Here is a 19540-nt window from a genome sequence, read left to right as displayed (position 1 = left end):
AAAAATAACAAGCTGAATTCATTCTTGTAAAAAAATAAAGCTCTTAAAGAATTGCAAGACATGTTCTCAGTAGCTTTGCAGCCTGAAGAGCACTTGTGGGGTTCATGGTGAAGTGAGGCTTTGTGCTTCCCTCTCAGCCCTACGCCAGGCCCAGGGCCAAGCCCAGCATTGCTCTGACTTTGCACATTCCCAAAGATGCCCGCTGGCTCAGCCAGGTGCAGGGTGGGGGTGAGTGGACATCAGTCCAATACTGCATCATTTCCCTGGGTGAGACTTTATGGATGGACACCATGGTCTGATAGCAGCAGCGTCCATACGGCACAGCTGGGCCACCAGAGAAAAGAGGGCAATGCGAGGGCAGAACTCCTGCAGCCTTGGCACACAGTCCTACAAAAACATCCTCAGGGGGCAGAGGTGTGGATAGCGGAGATGCAGAGGCTGCGAGGGAGATTTTGAGCAACGCAGAGCGGGACAGAACATAAGCGGTCCCACTGCAATAGTCTGGAAAGACGGATGAAGGGTAGGCCCCTGAAGGGAGATAGTGCTTGCTGTCCGGGTCTCGATCTGGAGCCACGTGGAGATGCACCCTTCCGAGGTACAAATCCCCTTGTTCATATGGGTTGTGGCTTTTGTTCAAGAAGTGCAAGAGAGCACTGGGATTGAACAGGACATCATCATCCACTTTGGCCATGAAGTGAGCCTGAGGGCAGAATCTGCGGGCCCAGCCCAGCAGGGCCAGAGTTTTCAGAGTCAGGTTGGAGTAGGTGTCCAAAAACCGCCCCTGGATGAGGTCTCCTTTCTCTCTGGCTTCCTCTATAAGCAGTTTACCCAATCCGGGGTCAGTCGCCACTCCCACGATGAAAAGGGTCATGACCCGCAGGCCTCTCACCTCCACCTGTCCTCCCCAAGTGTCCCGGATGGCTTGGCGGGCCCGCTGATTCGCAGAAGCAGAGGTAACCATGGTGATGAGGTAAGGCTTGGCCCGCTGGCACACGAGCGGGCTGGGCATCAGAAGGAACTCCTCGGGTCTGGTGGCGGGCAAGATCTGTGGAGGGATGATGCCCGCGTGCGGCTGCAGCGCGCTCATGCCCATCGCGGTGACCCACGACTCGATGAGATCCACGAAGAGCAGCGCCAGCAGGGCTGCGCACGCCATTAGCGCGCACAGGATCGGCAGGAGCCTGCTCCCTCGCTTTCCAAAGCGAAGTCTGCTCAGTCCCCGTCCGCCCATGGCGACCAGCATCACCTCCCTTTGCTGCAGGAGCAATCTCCTCCGACCTGCTTGTCCTCCTTCACCTTTACTGACTGACGCACTCCTCCGTCATCCTCGCTGTTCCAGCTCTCCTCTTTAATGCTGCAGCCTCCTCCGTTTGTGGACACGCATCTGCTGAAATGGGACGATAGATCCGACCTCCGCCTCCAGCGATGCTTCGCCCTGATGCTCCGCTGTGGGTGTGATCAGCTAGATGCTCGGGAAAGGACAGGCTGTAAAACACACAGGAGCGGTTATTTATCCGATTACACCGATGGGGTAATTAAACTCTAAATCAGATACATACCGTGGAGGCAATTCGGTTAAGCGGCGAAGCGCCTTGTGTGAGAGATCCAATGTCCTCAAATCTCCTCGTTTACGTACCTTTTCTACATGAAGCCAGACGAAGCACAAGAGGAAGCAGCAAATATGCTCTAAAATAGCTTTGATCGTGTGCTATAATATCTTTCCTCTGCGATCGGGTCCTCTGCAGTCAAGAGTCCCACCTGGTGGCGACCCCTGGTGGTCATTACCTGGCCGTGTTTGTTGTCAGAAAATTCATTCAAAGAATTAACATTCAGCAATGCACAAAGACATGCACAGTTATGAAGTACAAATACAAATTATGTCAGTTTAATTTGATGCAACCACTGACATTACTTGTAACGTGCCAAAGGCCAAGTTTTTTAATGAAAAATGACCAGAAATTAACTTTTTCATTTGCAGACACAAACATCCCAAGTGCTGCACAAGGCCTTGTCACTAAAGGATAAAGGAGGCATAATGAAACTAGTACCCTTAGCTTGGCTGGAACAAAAGTCGTGCAGAAGAGAGACTTTCTGCACCCTCACTCTGAATAAAGTTCCTCTTCCTGGAATCATAAATTACTTTTTATAACTTGTTGCATAAGAGTCATATTATCATCTCTTGTTAAATCCCAGAGTTTGAATAATGTGTGCATTAATCAATGATGTGTTAAAAGGAATATTTTCCTGCAATGATTCATTTCAGATCTTAAATTACACCAGATCAGTATGATTTAACAAGTTAATCTATCAGTATACTCATATATCATAAGATTAATTTAAAGATTTTAACATTCACTTCACATGAATGTCTAAAAAGACTTTTCCACTTCACACTAAGAGTAAATATCTGAGAGAAGGTGTGATTTCTGAGGTATTTTGGTAATGCCTTTTAAACGTGTCAAATTCTGATTTGCAAAATTCATAAAAGTTGATGAAAACAGGAATCACTTCCTGATCTAGTTAGTCTTTGCCGTTCACTTCATAAGCCCACTCGGGTGAACAAGCATTTTTGAGACCGTCCTCTCTTTGACCTCAAGGTCACAGTCGCTCTGCAGCACTTGTGAGTGATATCAGACATAACGGCTCTTTTAAGAGATGCCGAACAGTCTTAGACGCTAAATAGACGCTCCAGCTTCCTGCCATCACCTGAAGACAACCCAGACTAGACAGGTTGTACTCCGAGCTGGCTATGAGCTCTGGTACAAGAGGTCCACGCCGTCGCCAGTGTCCATCTCGACCTCCTGACCCCCTGGATTGCTTGGGGATTTTCACACAAGGGTGTATAGACTCTGCATGATTGCGTCGGATGGTTTTATAAACAAATCTCTAGCTTATCAAACCATACAGCTAAATAGATTTTACCACCCAGACTCCACAATCTCCCTCAGATACTTATACGGTTGTGCTAAAACACATTCTATCATTCCATTCATCGTGTCATCCATACAACCATCATTTCATTCATACTTATCATGTACAATCATTACGTTTAGGAAAATATAATTAAAGTAATTTTTATAACTACATCCTTGACTCTGTCTGGATTAACGTGAAGTGTTCCCTTATAAGTCAAAGAACTAAAGTCCTCTGATTAAACATTCAAAGACCAATCAGACTGATATTTCATGTTTACATGGAACATCACATCTTATTGATCGTTTAATAAAGAAATAGCTAATTATTAACACTACACCCTTCCAGATGAAAACGGATCTAATTAGGGATTTTTGTCTCATACTTTTACTTGTGGCTGAAATAGGACCCAGAACCAAGCATTTACACATCAGGTTTGTTGAAGTAAGGAATCATCCATCACATTTAAGATCATGAACCGGACTAACCCACTCTTGGACTAGGCAGAATTACAAAACACTGAATACCAGCACATGAACATGGTCTTCTTCTTCTTCTTTGAGAAAGAACAGCAGCTTAGACGTCTACCAGGTATATTGTTGCCATCTCCACAAACAACACAGACGCCCACCCACTAATTCCAGTCATACACCCCACAGCACGCAAGAAGTCCAGCAACAACTTCACTCGCCGTCTGTCCTGTGCCTCCAACAACGTCCGGAGGCTGTAAACGCTCACCCCACACTGCCCCAACAACCCAAACAGAGTGCGCCGCTCGTCCCCTCTGGCAATGTAGGACATGGGAACAACAGGTCAGGTCAGGAGGTCTGATAAGTAAAGGAAGCCAGGTGAGCTGTTGGGACACAGGTGTGAATAATTAGCTGCAGCAAACAAAGACCAGGGGTCTCATTTATAAAACATTGCGTGAATCCTTGCTAAACCCATATTTACGCCAAATTTGTGACCTATAAAACATGGAGCACCGCTTCACGCAATCTCTGCCTTATAAATCAGAAACTACCTAGAAAGATTTTCAGGTGTTTCTGAATCACATCCTGCCCTCAACACGCCCACTTTCTGCCATAAATGGTCAATGCAAAGTGCCTTGTGGTTGAACCTGGATATGTATTGATATATGATGTATTTATACACCCTCCTGTACAGTCTGGCCATCATGCTGCCAGCATTGGCGATCCTCTCATCAATGTTGCTGTTCAGAGACAGACTGCTGCTGATGGTGGAGCAGAGGTAGGTGAATTGGTCAGTGACTTCAAGCAGTTCATTGTCAGTGATGATGGAGAGAGGTGCAGGAACATCTTGGCTCATGATGTTGGTCGTCTTGATGTTGATGGTTAGCCCAAACTCCTTGGGAAGCAGTGCATCAGTGCTTGGAGGTTCCCTTGGGCATATGAGGACAGGGGTACATTGTTAGCAAAATAATATTTGCTCAGTGAGGAGTTTTCGGACTATGTTTTTTTATATTAGCCGATTCTGGTTGAAAAGTTTCCAGTCACTTCTGGAGGTGGATGCCATGTGTGGAGTCTTTGAAAGCAAAACTAAGTAACAACGAGAAGAGGCTGAAGAGAGCTGACACAAGAACAAACATATACTCTTTATTCTTTGAATATTACATTTTGGTCTTGGGGCTCTGAAATGATGCCATCATGACTGGACACACCCTCATGAAGGAGGAGATGATGCTGAGTGCCTGAAGGGGGCAGTTAATCTTATTAATATAATAATAATAATAATAATAATTATTATTATTATTATTATTAGTAGTAGTAGTAGTAGTAGTAGTAGTAGTAGTAGTAAATAATAATAATAATAAATAATATTTAACTAATAAAGTGTTAGGACAATAGGACTGCACACCTGCTTATATCAGGGTTGATTTGCCACATCTCCTTTAAACAATGTATATATGTGTAATGGTAAAAGGGGGTTTTCATAGCAAATTGTAAGATCAGCAAGCATTCTCCACTAAGTGTCACGTTCTGCCCCTGCCTTCCTGACTGTGTCTCTCTCCTGCCCTGATTAGTCCTTATTGTTCTCACCTGCCCCTCGTTAACCTGCCCATGTGTTCCTAATTTTCCCTGTGTATTTATACCTCCCGTCTTGTACCAGTCTTGGTCGGATCATTGCATGTGTATGTGCTTGTTTGTCCTGTTGCTCCCGTTCCACCATTAAAACCATTTTTATTTTTCATCCGTGCCTGCTCTCCTGCCTCCTGAACTCTCCACCACACATGGTCCATCATCTCCACTCCTCCCAACATGACAGAATGATCCGACCAACCTGGACCTGTGGTGGTGAGCGTTAAATTCTGTTCTGGAGGATTTTGTTTTTCTTTTTCTCCCGTTTTCAGCGGAGGGAGATTCCGGCCTGGAGTTTTGCTTTTTCAGCGCATCCTACCTGTTCTCGGGGTGGTCGAGCCCTCTGGGAGATCCTGGCGCATCCTATCCGTTTTCGGGGTGGTCGGGGTCATTCTCCTCTCCTGCTGTTCTACCCCGTCCTGTTTTTCACAGAAGCTGCTTTTCCTGGAGTTTTTGATGGAGGGAAAACCCCTTCGCACGCCGACATTCTCCGGGGTGGTAGGGCTGGTCTTCCTGCTCCATGTCTGCTTCCCTTCACTCGAGCCTCTGCCTGTTGGATCCAGTCGAGTCATGGTGTGCACCTGCTCAGGACTGTTGCTGAGTACCTGCTACCGCTCCTGGTTTCCTCGCGTCGCTCCTGCTGTTCGTCCTGCTTCCTAGGTCACGCCTGCGGGGTCTGTGCCTGCAGGTCCTTCATGCTGCAGTCTCTGTAGGGTCCCACACCTGCTGCTGCAGTTCCTACTGGGTCCCACCCCGGCTGCTGCAGTTTTCCTGTTCCTGTTGTCAAGTCAAGAGTTCATGTGTCGAGTCAAAGAGTTCCTGTGTGTCCCGGTTCCCCAGTGTCCTGTAGAGTTCCAGTGTCCCGCGCCTGCTGCTGTCGAATTCCAGAGACCAAATCCCCCGAGTCAAGTGTTTCCCGGGTTCCCAAGTCACGTGTTTCCCGGGTCCCCTGTGTTATGTGGCCTTGTGGGCGTCTGGTATCTGCCCCTGCCTTCCTGACTGTGTCTCTCTCCTGCCCTGATTAGCCTTATTGTTCTCACCTGCCCATCGTTAACCTGCCCAAGTGTTCCTAATTTTCCCTGTGTATTTATACCTCCCGTCTTGTAAACTTCATTTGCACTGAGTGGTCAGAATGATGAACGAAGTTGTGTGCTGCAGGTTGAAAAATACGGAAGTGCAAAAACGGAAGTCCGTGGAGGCCAGCAGAATTTATCTCATAATTATGAGATACTAAGTCATAATTATGAGCTGCTAAGTCATAATAATGAGATAGTATCTCATTATTATGATAGCTAAGTCAGAGATAATAATTTTTTTTTATCTGAGTGGCGGGAATGGGCTTCCATAGTTTACCCTTTAAAGCAAATACTACTACTACTACTACTACTACTACTACTACTAATAATAATAATAATAAATGTAAGAAATAAAAATCCTTCAATCTGCATTGTTTTAAATAATACAGAGTTTTAAATTATTTAAAAACTGCCTTTTTAAACTCAGCGGACAGTTGTCTGCTGATCTGAAAGTGTCAAAACAGCCTGATGGAAGCAGCTGAAACAGAGAGGATGGATATGATCACAGACACCAAACATGTGAAAAGAGCATCTCTAAGGAACAACAAATTAAAAGTCAAATTAAACTTTAACATGAGGATTTTATATATAAGGGGTAGCCTACTGCTAATTTCACATAAACAACTCAAGTAAACTGTCATGAATAGAAATATAACTGCAAATATTTAAGGCCATGAAGCAGTCACAAGTAAACCAAAAACGAATATTTCCGTCAAATCCTCCACAAATCCAACGTGGTAAAATGCACTCATCACAAAAAGCGTATTCGACTTTTTTCGTCAAACTTGATCTTCACCACGTTATTAGTTTTACAATCAACGTGTCAATGAGCATTTAGACATAATGACGTCAGTTCTGTCTGACTCGCGACGTACAGTATATGTACAGTCTATGCTCGCGACCGATGCTCGCGACAAGGGTGGTGGGGAGGGGGGTGAATAGGCGGACGCGAGAGAGAGGAAGAAGGAAAAGTCATTATCATTAGTGCGCTGGCCAGGGGTCACGAACTATGACCTTTTCCAGACGAAAACCACAACAATAATATTTATTTAAAACCAGCAGAGCGCATTGAATTTGACTCTAAGAGGTAAGCGTACATGTTTTACTGAAACCACTCTCACGACTCTGGTAGTCGAGCAGAAAGGAGCTAATCTCGGTTAGCTTGTCGGCTAGCCGATGTTGAGCTTTCTTTCTGTCCGTGTCCGACTGCTCGGTATCCGGGTATGAACTGAGGAACGTTAGGGGCCGTCTGGCCTCTGTCATTAAGCGGAATGACACACGACATCACTGTCGGTTTGATTGGTAAACACAGCGGGAGACAGTTACGTTCAGCTGTTTGTAGCATTGAGCTAGCTTCAGTAGCTAACATCGGACAGCTCCCGCTGGTGAACTCGATCGACCCTTTTACCTTTGCCATCCCGTGGACGTGTGTGGATGAGGACTCTGTCGGTGTTATATTTTCTAGATATGTATTTTGAGTTGTACTGTTATAATAATTGCTGTTAGCTATTCTAATGTCAAAAAAGTCTCTTAAATACTAATTACCGTAATATCTATGGTGGTATTGGCTAACTGCCAAATTCTCCATTTTGTTTCATGGTATATTTGGAGTAGTGTCAATGATGGACAAATTGTTTGGCCAATCACTAAACAACATCAATCCATTCTTGCTGGTGATGTGCCGAAAAATGTACCCCTGCTGGGAAGCGCACCGCAGTCCTGGGAAGCACATTTCAGAGCAGCTGTTTTTTACGACCGTACAGAAATCCAAAGCGACTCCGCTTCTTACTACCTTTAAATAACAAATCAATTCAAATTCAAAAATACTTTAATAATCCCACAGGGAAATTGATTGGCCTAACTATTACACATGTATATAACGTGGGTTTGTCATGTAAAACATTGTAGGTAATGTTAGGTGCTAGTCTGTTCAAAAACATAAAATAAAACCAAAGATTCAGCCCCAAGTCAAACAAAATCATGGATATTTCAGCATCCTAAATGGCAGATTAGTTAGTTTGTCTAAAGCATCTTAAATCCTTCTTTGTTCAATGTTTTTTACCTGACACATTGCAGCTAGTATCTCTTGGTCATCACAGATCAAACGAAGATAAACACAGAATGAACATGCAAATAAGACTTAATGTCCTTGGTATCTCTCTAAACAGACCCCACCACTAATGACATCTCATCATTATGTCGACCAGCCTGAACCTGCTGTCACAGCAGAAAGCAGAGTCTGAAGCAGAGGTGAGTGTGCCGAGAAAGATTTTCACATTGTCCTGTTTCTTGGTAGGTTTTTATATAAAGTCAGTGAAAAAGCACTATAGACACTCATTTTTATTAGCTTTGATTGGGAAATGATCTTGGATAATTTGTTTAACTGGGCTAGGCGTTATCCTCTCCATCAGACTCCGTGATGAGTGAGTCTCCGCAGCGCTTTCAGGTCATCTCCACCGAGCCTGCAACAACACCACCGCAAATACAGGTAACAACTGGACCCCTCCTGCTGGCGCTCTTCTTTTAACGTCAACACAGTTAAGACAGTTTGACCGCTGTGACTGAAGCCTGACTTATACCTCTCCGTTTGCACTGGTTATGGAGACACGCAACGCCATGATGCGTCAACGTAGGTGCTCTGCCCATGTTTTTAACTGTTATTTGAAAGTGACTGTGCCTGGTCAGGGCGCCACTTCCTTTAAATTCATTAACAGCAGTGCCGTTCCCCCCTCAAAAATATAAAAAGAGCTGACTGAAGAATGTCTCGGAGAAAAAGTCGGACAATATGAATGCTAATACACCCGTAACTGAAGGAGAACAAAGATACTCAACAAATGTTTTATTAATGGAAGGAAATTACAGGAAACGTGGGTTTAGATGTGGCAACTGCACTACACTACACTATTGTGGACCAGTGACACAACTGCAGGAAGCCGCTACACCCTCTGTTGTCCTGGTGGGATATAGCTTTGCAACACTCTTTAGGCAATAAAAGGAAAACGTCTCCATCAGTGCATGTGTGACTCTGCACCTGAGCTGATGGAGGAGTCTAAATCAGGCTCTAGCTCTTAATTATTAATGTAATTCTGTCATTATCTTAACCTTAAACACGCTGGTGTCTGTTCATGCCCGTTGCCCATCTTCTTTTTTATAACCTACCTCTTGTGTCTCTCACATTGTCAGATTGTAACCGACCAGCAGACCGGTCAGAAGATCCAGATCGTGACAGCGATGAATCCTTCCAGTGCTCCCAAGCAGCAGTTCATCCTGGCCACGGCCAACAGCTCAGGGGCAAGCAAAGTCATCCTGGCCTCACCGGAGAATCACAACGCAAAGCAGGTCATCTTTACTGCTGCAGACAGCTTGATGCCAGGAAGAATACAGGTACAACTTCCTCATGAAGCCAGGGTTAGTAAAGAGAGTAGGGGTTGACAGATATATCGTTCGGCCGATATATCAGACCGATATTTGACATTTTTAACGCATCTGCATCGGCTGATACACCTCCTTAGTAAAGCCGACTTAAAGTCAGGCACATCCTCAGACAGCCCCGTGCCACTGCAGAATTAACTTAAACGTATATTTACATTCCTCAATAACATCTGCGTAATAAATACTCTAATAAAGTCTTTGCAACTAAAACTTTTTTTCATACTTTGGAATATTTAATACTTGGTCAGTTAATTGATTAGTTTGATTAAGTTTATTTAGAAGTTGGATTTAAACTCTGAGTGGTGCACAACATTAAGATTTAACTGTTGGTCAAAGGTACGACGGAGGGTATTTCTGAATTTCTGGAAATAACCGCCCCCTTCTTTCGACAGGAACCCGGTGAGAACGGTAAGGAATGAAGGCGGATCACTCTACACATAAACAGAATGAGCAGGAAATGAAAACTAACCCAGGAACGAGCACGTACGACAACGGCCTTGACGTGAAAGCTTCCCCAGAATGATTGACAGTTATGCAGACCAATGCTTCAGATGATCCACCCGGAAGAACAAGATCCTCCACTATAGCTTTAAATTCAGAGTTCAAAAACCGATTCAGCTTCAGAAATTTGGTGCATCAGCTGATGTTACTAATGATATTTTAGCATGAAGCTAATCGGCTGACCATGACCGCCATTGGTATCAGCAATAGAAAAACCACTATCGGTAGACTTCTAAAAGACAGAATGTCTTTGTTTGGAGGTTGTCAGCTGTTTAGGTTGTATGGAAGTTGTCGCGCTATCATTGTAAAGATAAAACAGATGGAAGTCTAATAATCTGCCTCGTTGTTGTTTAGATTGTCTCCGACCCTGTGTCAATGGAACAACTAATAGGACAGTCGGGGGATTTAAGTCGGCCTCAGCCAGTGGAGTACTGCGTGGTGTGTGGGGACAAAGCTTCAGGTACTTTAATCTCCATCTCCTTCATCTCATCATGTGACCATTTGAAGGTAATCTGATGAGTGCATCCAGATGTTCTGAACATTTTGTTCAGCTTGATGTTGTCAGCGTTCTGACCCACACTGGCTGAGTGACTTAGACACTAATATCTGTCTGCAACCAGGGCGTCACTATGGAGCTGTCAGCTGTGAGGGATGTAAAGGCTTCTTCAAGCGGAGTGTGAGGAAGAATCTGACCTACAGCTGCCGGAGCAAACAGGACTGTGTCATCAACAAACATCATCGCAATCGCTGCCAGTTTTGTCGGTTGAGGAAATGCCTTAAGATGGGGATGAAAACCGAGTGTGAGTGTTTATGCTAGACAGAATTTACTGCATTTAAATAGTCAGCTTCACATTCTCCTCTCAACTCATTCACTGCCAGCCGTTTCTTGATCAGTAAAGCCCTTCGCGTTTTTCTGCGTTTTTACCGTTTGTTTTTTTAAGAGTCACAGAACGTTACGCGCTAGGATGATGTCAACGCCAAAACTACCAAAACAAAGAGGAGGCTCACCTCTTACATCAGGAAGAATCCGCGCTTTTTGAGTGTTATCTGTTCTTTCATAATCCGTTGTCGAATTATGATCGGCAGAAGCTTTTTTCCGGTTCACGCCTCAAAACAATCTCCTAACACATGGATTTTCTGCTTCCTGATCACGTGACTTGTGACGTACGCGGTTGAAGATCGGCTTTAGAGCTGGGATGTTTGTTCTCACGGTGCGGGGGCTCGTTCCGACTCCCACACAGTAAAAAAATGCAAATGACGAATGGCAGTCATTTCATTAGTCACAGAAAAAAGCACCTTGTTTTTGTTTATGCATCAAATCACCTTTCAAACTGATAAACAATGTATGTCTTCTCATTTAAGGGGAAAAATCACATTTATGTAACTATTCAATTCAAGTTTATTTATAGAGCGCCAAATCACGACAAGAGTTGTCTCAAGGCACTTCACATAATAAACATTCCAATTCACAGTTCATTAAGCCAATCAGAAATAATGTGTCCTATATAAGGAACCCAGCAAATTGCATCAAGTCACTGACTAGTGTCAGTGACTATACAGCAATCCTTATACTAAGCAAGCATGCAGCGACAGTGGAGAGGAAAACTCCCTACTACAGTAGTCTAATACTGTAAAATATAGAGATACAAAAATCTAATGCCATTGCTTTTAGCATGTGTTTTGAACAGCTGTATCATGTACATTCAAAGAACAAAAGTACACCCACTGTTTATGTATTTTTTTTAATTATCATTATTGCTATTAATGTAACTAGAAACTGCCTGTTGTCATTATTTAGCTGTCCAGAGTGAGAGGAAGCCAATCGAATTGGTGCCCAGAGAGAGACATGCTAACTGTGCTGCCTCTACTCAGAAGATCTACATCCGAAAGGACCTGAACAGCCCACTCATCGCCACACCAACCTTTATCTCTGATACAGATACAGATGGCTCCAGGTCAGGGGAACCCCCAGCTGCAGACACTTTAGTTCAGATGTCTTTGCGCTGCACTGTTGATGTAATGATGTTGTGCAGATCCAGCCTACTGGACCAGGGGATGCTGGTTAATATCCAGCAGCCGCTCATCCAGACCGATGGGACTTTGCTGCTTGCTACAGACCCTAAGGTACTTCTGATCATTCAACTGCCAGCGTTACAGTGAACACAGCCTTTTATTTGCTGCTCTTTGTGTCCTGCTGCTGCTTTAACATGACCTGCCATCACAGAGTTTGAGTAATGTGTTAAAAGAAACTTCATTTAGCTGATTAATGGGTTTGGATCAATTCAGCACAGTCTCGTATTCATGCAGATGGATTCTGGACAGGGAGGCCTGGGGACACTAGCGAGTGTAGTCACGTCGTTAGCTAGCCTGAATGACTCTCTGAAAGAAAATCTGAACAGTGGTGATACTTCAGACAGCCAACAGGAGGAGCAGTCTGCCAATGAGATCACACGGTCAGTTGGTTCTGTTCAAAGTCAAGCTGAGTTTGATGTTTAAATTCTGTCCTTGTTTAGTTTGACCTCATTTGTCAAGTTGGTTGCTTCCATATCAGACAGTGTGTGAAGAGGCAAAAGGATTAGCTGTGTGACATGTTTAATCAACGGGCTTATGCTGTCATCATCACTGCAGCTTATCTACTGACATTACTCTGCTCTAGATATATTTAAATGGTAATGTCTTCATTGTTTTGTTTAATATTAGGATCAGAGTAGCTAGTTGTGCTTCATAAATGCTTTGATCTTGTCTTTACACAGCAGGGACATCTGGTCATGTGTTGAAAACAGCTGTCTGTGTGAATTTCAGTGCCTTTGACACTCTGGCCAAAGTGTTCAACCCACCTGAAGAGGGGGTTGAACAAGGTCTGGCTGAGAGGTCACAGTGTGTCAGCGCAACAACAATCCAGCTGATTGGTCAGGACCAGGAGACGCCCATCATAGAGGTGGAGGGACCACTGCTCACAGACAGCCATGTTGGCTTCAAGGTGGGTGGAGTTCACTCCTAAAGCTTCTGAGATGGATGCAAAAGCCCCTTTCCCTTTGACCCTTCCTTGTGCCACTCTTTGCTTTAGCTGACCATGCCCAGCCCCATGCCAGAGTATCTGAATGTGCACTACATCTGTGAGTCGGCATCCAGACTCCTCTTCCTCTCCATGCACTGGGCCCGCTCCATCCCTGCCTTCTCAGCTCTTGGGTGAGGAACATCTGAACTCAGGAAAAACGATTTTCCTCATGAAGCGGCACTGCCAGCTCCTGCTTCATCTGTGGGTTTTTTTTTCCCAGTCAGGAGGCAAACACCAGTTTGGTGAGAGCTTGCTGGAACGAGCTGTTCACTTTGGGTCTGGCTCAGTGCGCTCATGTGATGAACTTATCCACCATCCTCGCCGCCATCATCAACCACCTGCAGAGCAGCTTCCAGGACGGTATGGGCCAAAGACCTCATCATTTCACAGTAGGAAACACATATAATCAGGAGCTAATACATGTGTTTATTACATTGTTATATCAGTAGTTACAGCAGGTCAGCTTTAGTAGCGTGTTGTACAACTTTGTACCTGAGCTTCACAAATTAAGGTGATGTTTTTTTATGACTATTATGGGTAATCATCAACGAAATTAACCTTTATTTTATTCCTTATTCTGTATTTTATCACCTTGTTTGCAATATTCTGATTCACTGCAGCCGTTTTTAAGTACGCCACAAAAGTTTATTTATGTTGCACACTCTCAGAGCAGGTTCATTTAAATACCGACATGTTCTACTAACTAAAGCCTAGTCTAATAAAGGCCCGAGCTGTTCAGTTCAGCCCCAAAAATACCACATCAGCGTAGGATTGATGGCATGTTGGGTCACACTTTCCTGTAAAAATAATTTATTAATATAAAATGATAAATGAATTGAAAAAGTAAAGACAGGAGAGTGAGGAGAGGTGCTCAGAGCATCGTGGGAAGTACAGCAGCAGGCTGTGGCTAAAGCAGGATAAACAACATAGTCTAGAAAAGGCAACTTTTACAATGTTCAATCTAAAAGGTAGAGAGGGTTCGTGCTGCCCAGATCCACGCTGGGCACTCAAGTCAGACACAGGAAATTAGTTTATCCAGTTTGTCTTCATGAAATAGTTTTCATTTACATAGCTGAGGATCATCTGAGTACAACTGGAAATGCCATAATGTCTCCTAATATTTACTAAATTAAGCACATATAAAGGAAAAAAAAAACTTTATTGGCCTAAGCACAGAATGATCAGTGAGACCAATTCCACAATCTGGATACTTTCTTTTCTGTTAGACAAAATGTCAAGTGAAAGGGTGAAGCAGGTGATTGAGCACATCTGGAAGTTCCAGGAGTTCTGCAACAGCATGACCAGGCTGGACATCGACAGCTACGAGTATGCCTACCTAAAGGCTCTTGTGTTGTTTAGCCCTGGTGAGAGTCGAGCTGTCTCCATCAAAACATGATGCGTCTTCAGTCATGAGGAGGAAATAATCCGTGATTGTGTCTGACAACAGATCACCCTGGGGTGGACAGCAGCGGCCAGATTGAGAAGTTCCAAGAGAAAGCACTTATGGAGCTGCAAGACTACGTGCAGAAAACATATTCTTACGACTCATACAGGTGCAGTTATCAGTTTAAATAACAAAAGTGCATTTTGTTGTTGATCAGACCAGCTCAGACAAAGGGAGATTGGTGGGTAAATACTGAATAAAAGTAAAAGAAACTATGATGTGATGAACAGTGACCAACAGCGGCGGTCTCTGTGTTTCAGACTGACGCGTATCCTGACCCGCCTCCCTGCCCTGCGTCTAATGAACTCCAGCATCACAGAGGAGCTCTTCTTCACTGGCCTAATAGGCAATGTCTCCATTGACAGCATCATTCCTTACATCCTCAAGATGGAGACAGCAGAGTATAACAGCCAGGACTCTGACTCAGCAGAATGACAGCTCTTCCAGAACTTTCATTTAAAAGTTAAAAAGGCTCCTTTTCAGGTACATCCTTGTTTCTAGAGACATGTTCAACTGTAGTCTCAAATGCTTCAGCACCTTCTTTTTTTTTTTCTAACAATGCATGGCACTAATTTAATCTTGAATGCTTAGTGAGCTAAAATAACATGGTGTTAAAAAGCCAGGATGGCTGGATTCAACCTGGTTTATCTGTAGTTCTGAATGACATTAGTAACATGTTTATGAAGCTGCAGCTATACTCATCTCTTCAGACATGTTCATATAACATGCGACCCTTTGCTTTTTATATCTAGCTAGTTTTAGGTTTTTACCATACTTGGATATTGATCAGATACATATTTAACCGAGACACAAACAGAAAACAGTTATTCAGAGTAAAAATAATATCTCTTACGTGTGAACGTCGTTCACCTTTTTTAAATACGGTTCTGAAATCTAAGAAACTTGATTTAAAAAGAAAGTATTTGTGTTAGCTTTTGCTAACACCAGCTCAGTAAAGTAGACAGTTTTCAAATAGTTGAGAAAACTGCTCTATTAGATTACATTGGAACAACTATGGCATATATTTTTCATGTTTTTCTTAATTCATGTGTAAGTTTTAATTACAATGAATTTAATTTGTAAAGTCAGGTTTTGTTGGGTTTTGTTGGGTACAACAGCCCTCAAATGAGCCGGATATTATAGTGGGGATGCGCCGACTGGATCGCGTGATTCTCAAAGGATCGGAATCGGGTGGAAAAGATCACATTTCACTTAATAAAACAGCAAATCTTTTAAAATCCATCCTCAGACTGACATTTTCAAACAGAATAACAATGGCTTCCTCTACATCAATATTCTTTTCTTGGACAAAAACACCATAATGTCACACTGTTTATGGTAGGTGATTTCAGACACCAAAACATGCAGCTGTTAGCCAGCAGGCTAAATCAGAGCATACTTGTCGCCTCAGGAGGATAAAAATGTCGGCTGTTTGGACATATTTTAATTTGGACAGCAAATCAGAGCAGCAGACACTTGTAATGTGTGCATGCTGGGTATTTGACAAAGACAGAGCTACACTTTGTGTATTTGTATTTCGCTTCAGGCATCACCAAAGCAAATCATTGTCTCCATTAAGTCCCAGTTTTCCAATAATAGTCTCAGTTCACTGCAGCAGCTCAGACAAAAGCACGGAGCCAGCCGGCAGTGAAAGATACGCTAAAAAACAAAGAGAAACTGCCGACAGACTGCAAAACGTTGGGGTTTCTCAGTCTCCTGCAGCACCTGAGCCACCCACGAAGGTTACGGGTGTTGTGCAGGGAGATGTTAGCCTGCTGGCCGCGACGCTGCATGCCTACCCCATTAAGGGATTGTGCATCACTCAATTCAGCTGCACATTGAGGGCATAAACAATAGGGATGTCCCAATCAGGTTTTTTTTTGCCCTCGAGTCCGAGTCATTTGATTTTGACAATCTGCCGATACCGAGTCCCGATCTGATACTTAAAAAAGAATAAAGAAAGTGAAAAAACAGATCCAGAATTCGCCTTATTTTTCATGTAGTTAACTTTATTTTAACATTTAACAACTCAGTTAACAAACGAAGCACTTCGTTAGGTCGCTTGAACAATCAAGTGATAAATAACATAATTCATCACATTTGGAATTTAGGGTTAGGGTTAAAAAAAAACTGCTGCCTGACTTCCTACTTTTTCACGTCATCATTTGCGTTTAATGTAAGGAGATCAAAGAGATCTACCTACCGCAAAAATAGTGGCGTGTGCGCTGCGCGGCCACGCCAGTGATGTGAAGTCCCCGGAGCACGGGTGATGAACGCTGCAGCAAAGCACATCAGGCACGAACAAAGACAGAAGTGACCAGAGGATGTGAGCGGACATGAACGATTGTGTGATGATTACATACTTTTTGGTTGGCGCCACTTTAAGAGTGTTACTGTGGTCGTGCAAGGATGCAGCTGCCTGTGGAGCACATGAATAATCAGCGCTTTGCCGCTCTCTGCCTCTCCGCTCAAAAAAAATCCCAGCTGAGAAACCATATAAATAAAGTAATGTAGGTAGAAACTGATGTTTTTTTTTGGGGGGGGGGGTCCCTCTGGTTGTGTACGTTGAGGGCTTCTGGGGAGCCAGACAACCTTTCAGGAGAACCATGTTCCCCTTAGCTCTCCTGTAATTCAAACCCTGTATCGAGAAGTAAAGCCAGATCCCAATCGAGTCTGAAACCATGTGATCGGGACCGATTTCCAAACACCTGATTGGATCTGCACATCCCTAAAAAACAAAGTGACCAGAACATCCCTATATTATAGCATTGAGCTACTAAGAAGCTAATGTAGTAATTCTCAAAACAGCACAACCAGAGCCACCTGACCTTTATCAAAGTGAAAGAGTTTTTTGTTTTGCACATATTTTCTGGTGACACACTTTCTTGTATAACATTTGCAGTCACCTCACCACTGTTTTTCTTTACCCATAATGAGTGTGTTTACATGCAGCCAGTAACCCTTTTAAAACCCGAATATTCACAATAACCCGGTTCCGCACGGCCATGTAAACACCGCCAAAAACCCGGATATGCTCATAACCGGGTTTTTAAAAACCCGGTTACTACACCTGGGGTAACCCTTTTCTAACCCGAATGTTTGGTCGTGTAAACGCATACCGGGATATGCCCATCAAAGCGTGTGTTCTGTGTATGCTCTGTTCGCAAGGAATCTTGGTCTTTTGAGTAGCGAGACGTCTTGTATGCGCCAGAACACCGGAAGAAAACAAGTTGGGAGCAATATGGCGAGTCACGGCACAGCACCACACTTTTGGAGAGACGAGGAAACCTCTGTCTTCATTGGTGGGCCAATACCAGCACTAAAGCGCAAACAAGCGCGGTCGCTAGCTCTTCTGAACTGGGAAACATGTTGTTTTCACGGATACTGGAACAAAAAGAACTGGAAATAACGCATATTGCGTCTTAACGTAGTCCATGCGTCCTGATGCTACCCCAACGTCCGCATTTAAATCGGGTTATGCAAGTTAGGGGTAAGTCTTTCTATTTATGCTTGTAAACGGGTTATTCTGATCAACTCAGAAACCTGAATACTGACCTTAACCCGATCATAACCCGGATATTGGCTGCATGTAAACGTAGTCATTGACAATCGGCTTTATGTTTCCCTCTACTTTATCAGTGTTAAGATGATGTTTGCCTCTCTGTATCTGTTATTTGATTGTTTACATATTATGCACAGCTATGCTACAGTTTGTGTTTTTATTAGCATTTGGGTGCACATTAATCAGCTTCGGGGATGTTCCACCTCATACAGGCTGACTAAAGTTTGTGTTTTGTATGTTTTACAAAAACATTTGTTTGTTGTAAACAATACTGTTTGTTGAATGCCAAGTGTACTTAAAGTGCTTTTGGGCAGGTTTCCCTGATTTGAAACCAGAGTAAGATGTTTTTGAGGGAAGCTAGCCTTGAGTGCATAGATGTCTTGGATACGATATAAGATATTCGTTGGCTTGACCCTCACATAATCATTCAGAATGAGCATCTGCAGTAATGTGAATGACAATATGGATGTAAATAGGTCAACAAGGCTCTTGTCTTTTGATATAAATGTTGGTTTTCTTTTTTTTTTTTTACCTTGGGTTCAAAACTTGAAAAGACTCATTGTAAAGGCACTCATGAGAGATGACCGTAGTTATTGTAATTCCATTAAAATGGATGCATGTTGTTTTTTAAGCAGGGTTTTATTACCTTCCCCTCAGCCCTAACAAGGAGCATTGTTATCATTTTTATAGTGCATTGTAATGTATGACGTTGCTTAAGCACCACTTTTAAATGCAGTATGGAAAATGTTGATTTAAATGTTGTGGCTTTAAAATATTTACCAAGAGCAGCTCACACATCGATATTTTCCTTTGTGGGTTTGATCAATGTTTTTATACTGTAAACGTGTTCTGTTTATAGAGATGTGTGTCTGCAAATGTTTAAATTGAGATTTCAAACAACATTCGTTGGTAACAACCCTACATTTCTACCTCATGTATGAATCAAATGTTTTAATAAATGAGCTCTTGTGTCAGCATTCCCAAAGCCATCTGTTTTAAACTAAATAAACCGCTGTTCATTAAATATAACAAGACTGATGTTCATGCTTCATTAAAAACATTTCTTATAAATATCTGTAGAACGTTTCCTGTTTTCTAAAAAAAACCTTTTTAAGTCAGCTGGCTGGCTTTTACGCTATAAAAAGGGCACTTTCAATTAACGATATAAAATTCTGTGTATTACTGACAAGACTTTAAATGATGACTTTACATGTATTTTATTCTAGTGTTTCGACAAAAGATAAAAATCTCCATAAAAATGTAATTGATTAATAGAAACGTGTTTTTTTAAATAAATAAAAACAAACATAACGTCCTGTGGTAAACGTGTTTATGTTGCACATAGGTACTGGTAGGTGGAGATGTAGAAAGAGATGAAACCTCTAATCTTCTAAATCTTTACGCCTAACTGTTACGCGCCCGTAAATAAACTACAGTTCCCACCACTTCCGGGTTGCA

General features: G+C 43.1%; 2 protein-coding genes across 4 annotated transcripts; one reads left to right on the top strand and one right to left on the bottom strand.

The window, feature by feature from the left end:
• b3galt4 (UDP-Gal:betaGlcNAc beta 1,3-galactosyltransferase, polypeptide 4) lies at window positions 1-1395 on the bottom strand. The gene has a single exon (XM_015968400.3). It carries the CDS (start codon window positions 1241-1243, stop codon window positions 140-142), a length of 1104 nt encoding a protein of 367 aa, XP_015823886.3. The 5' UTR covers window positions 1244-1395; the 3' UTR covers window positions 1-139.
• A 5591-nt stretch (window positions 1396-6986) lies between these two features.
• On the top strand, window positions 6987-15157 carry nr2c2 (nuclear receptor subfamily 2, group C, member 2). 3 transcript variants are annotated; one of them, XM_015968398.3, is made up of 15 exons: window positions 6987-7172; window positions 8254-8335; window positions 8478-8573; window positions 9269-9469; window positions 10373-10478; window positions 10639-10818; window positions 11817-11973; window positions 12052-12142; window positions 12326-12471; window positions 12821-12998; window positions 13086-13207; window positions 13297-13436; window positions 14303-14440; window positions 14524-14629; window positions 14781-15157. In XM_015968398.3, the coding sequence occupies exons 2-15, from the start codon at window positions 8282-8284 to the stop codon at window positions 14953-14955; spliced, it is 1890 nt and encodes a 629-aa protein (XP_015823884.3). In that variant the 5' UTR covers window positions 6987-7172; window positions 8254-8281; the 3' UTR covers window positions 14956-15157. The 3 variants fall into 3 exon arrangements, 2 of the variants coding, with proteins under 2 accessions (XP_015823884.3, XP_015823885.3); XM_015968399.3 differs by having other exon boundaries at window positions 7090-7172; window positions 8497-8573; XR_001573620.3 differs by lacking the exon at window positions 14781-15157 and having other exon boundaries at window positions 13297-13465.
• Window positions 15158-19540: the final 4383 nt, after the last annotated feature.

The sequence above is a fragment of the Nothobranchius furzeri genome, chromosome 15 (assembly GCF_043380555.1).
Source record: "Nothobranchius furzeri strain GRZ-AD chromosome 15, NfurGRZ-RIMD1, whole genome shotgun sequence".
Taxonomy (NCBI): Eukaryota; Metazoa; Chordata; class Actinopteri; order Cyprinodontiformes; family Nothobranchiidae; genus Nothobranchius; species Nothobranchius furzeri.
Note: the sequence above shows the minus strand (reverse complement) of the source record. Positions and strands in the feature narration are given on the sequence as shown.

Coding starts and splice junctions, on each gene's coding strand:
- nr2c2 (XM_015968398.3), top strand. CDS start 8,282: ATGTCGACCAGCCTGAACCTGCTGTCACAGCAGAAAGCAGAGTCTGAA. Junction 9,470..10,372: donor TGATGCCAGGAAGAATACAG/GTACAACTTCCT, acceptor GTTGTTGTTTAG/ATTGTCTCCGACCCTGTGTC. Junction 12,472..12,820: donor TCTGCCAATGAGATCACACG/GTCAGTTGGTTC, acceptor TGTGAATTTCAG/TGCCTTTGACACTCTGGCCA.
- b3galt4 (XM_015968400.3), bottom strand. CDS start 1,243: ATGCTGGTCGCCATGGGCGGACGGGGACTGAGCAGACTTCGCTTTGGA.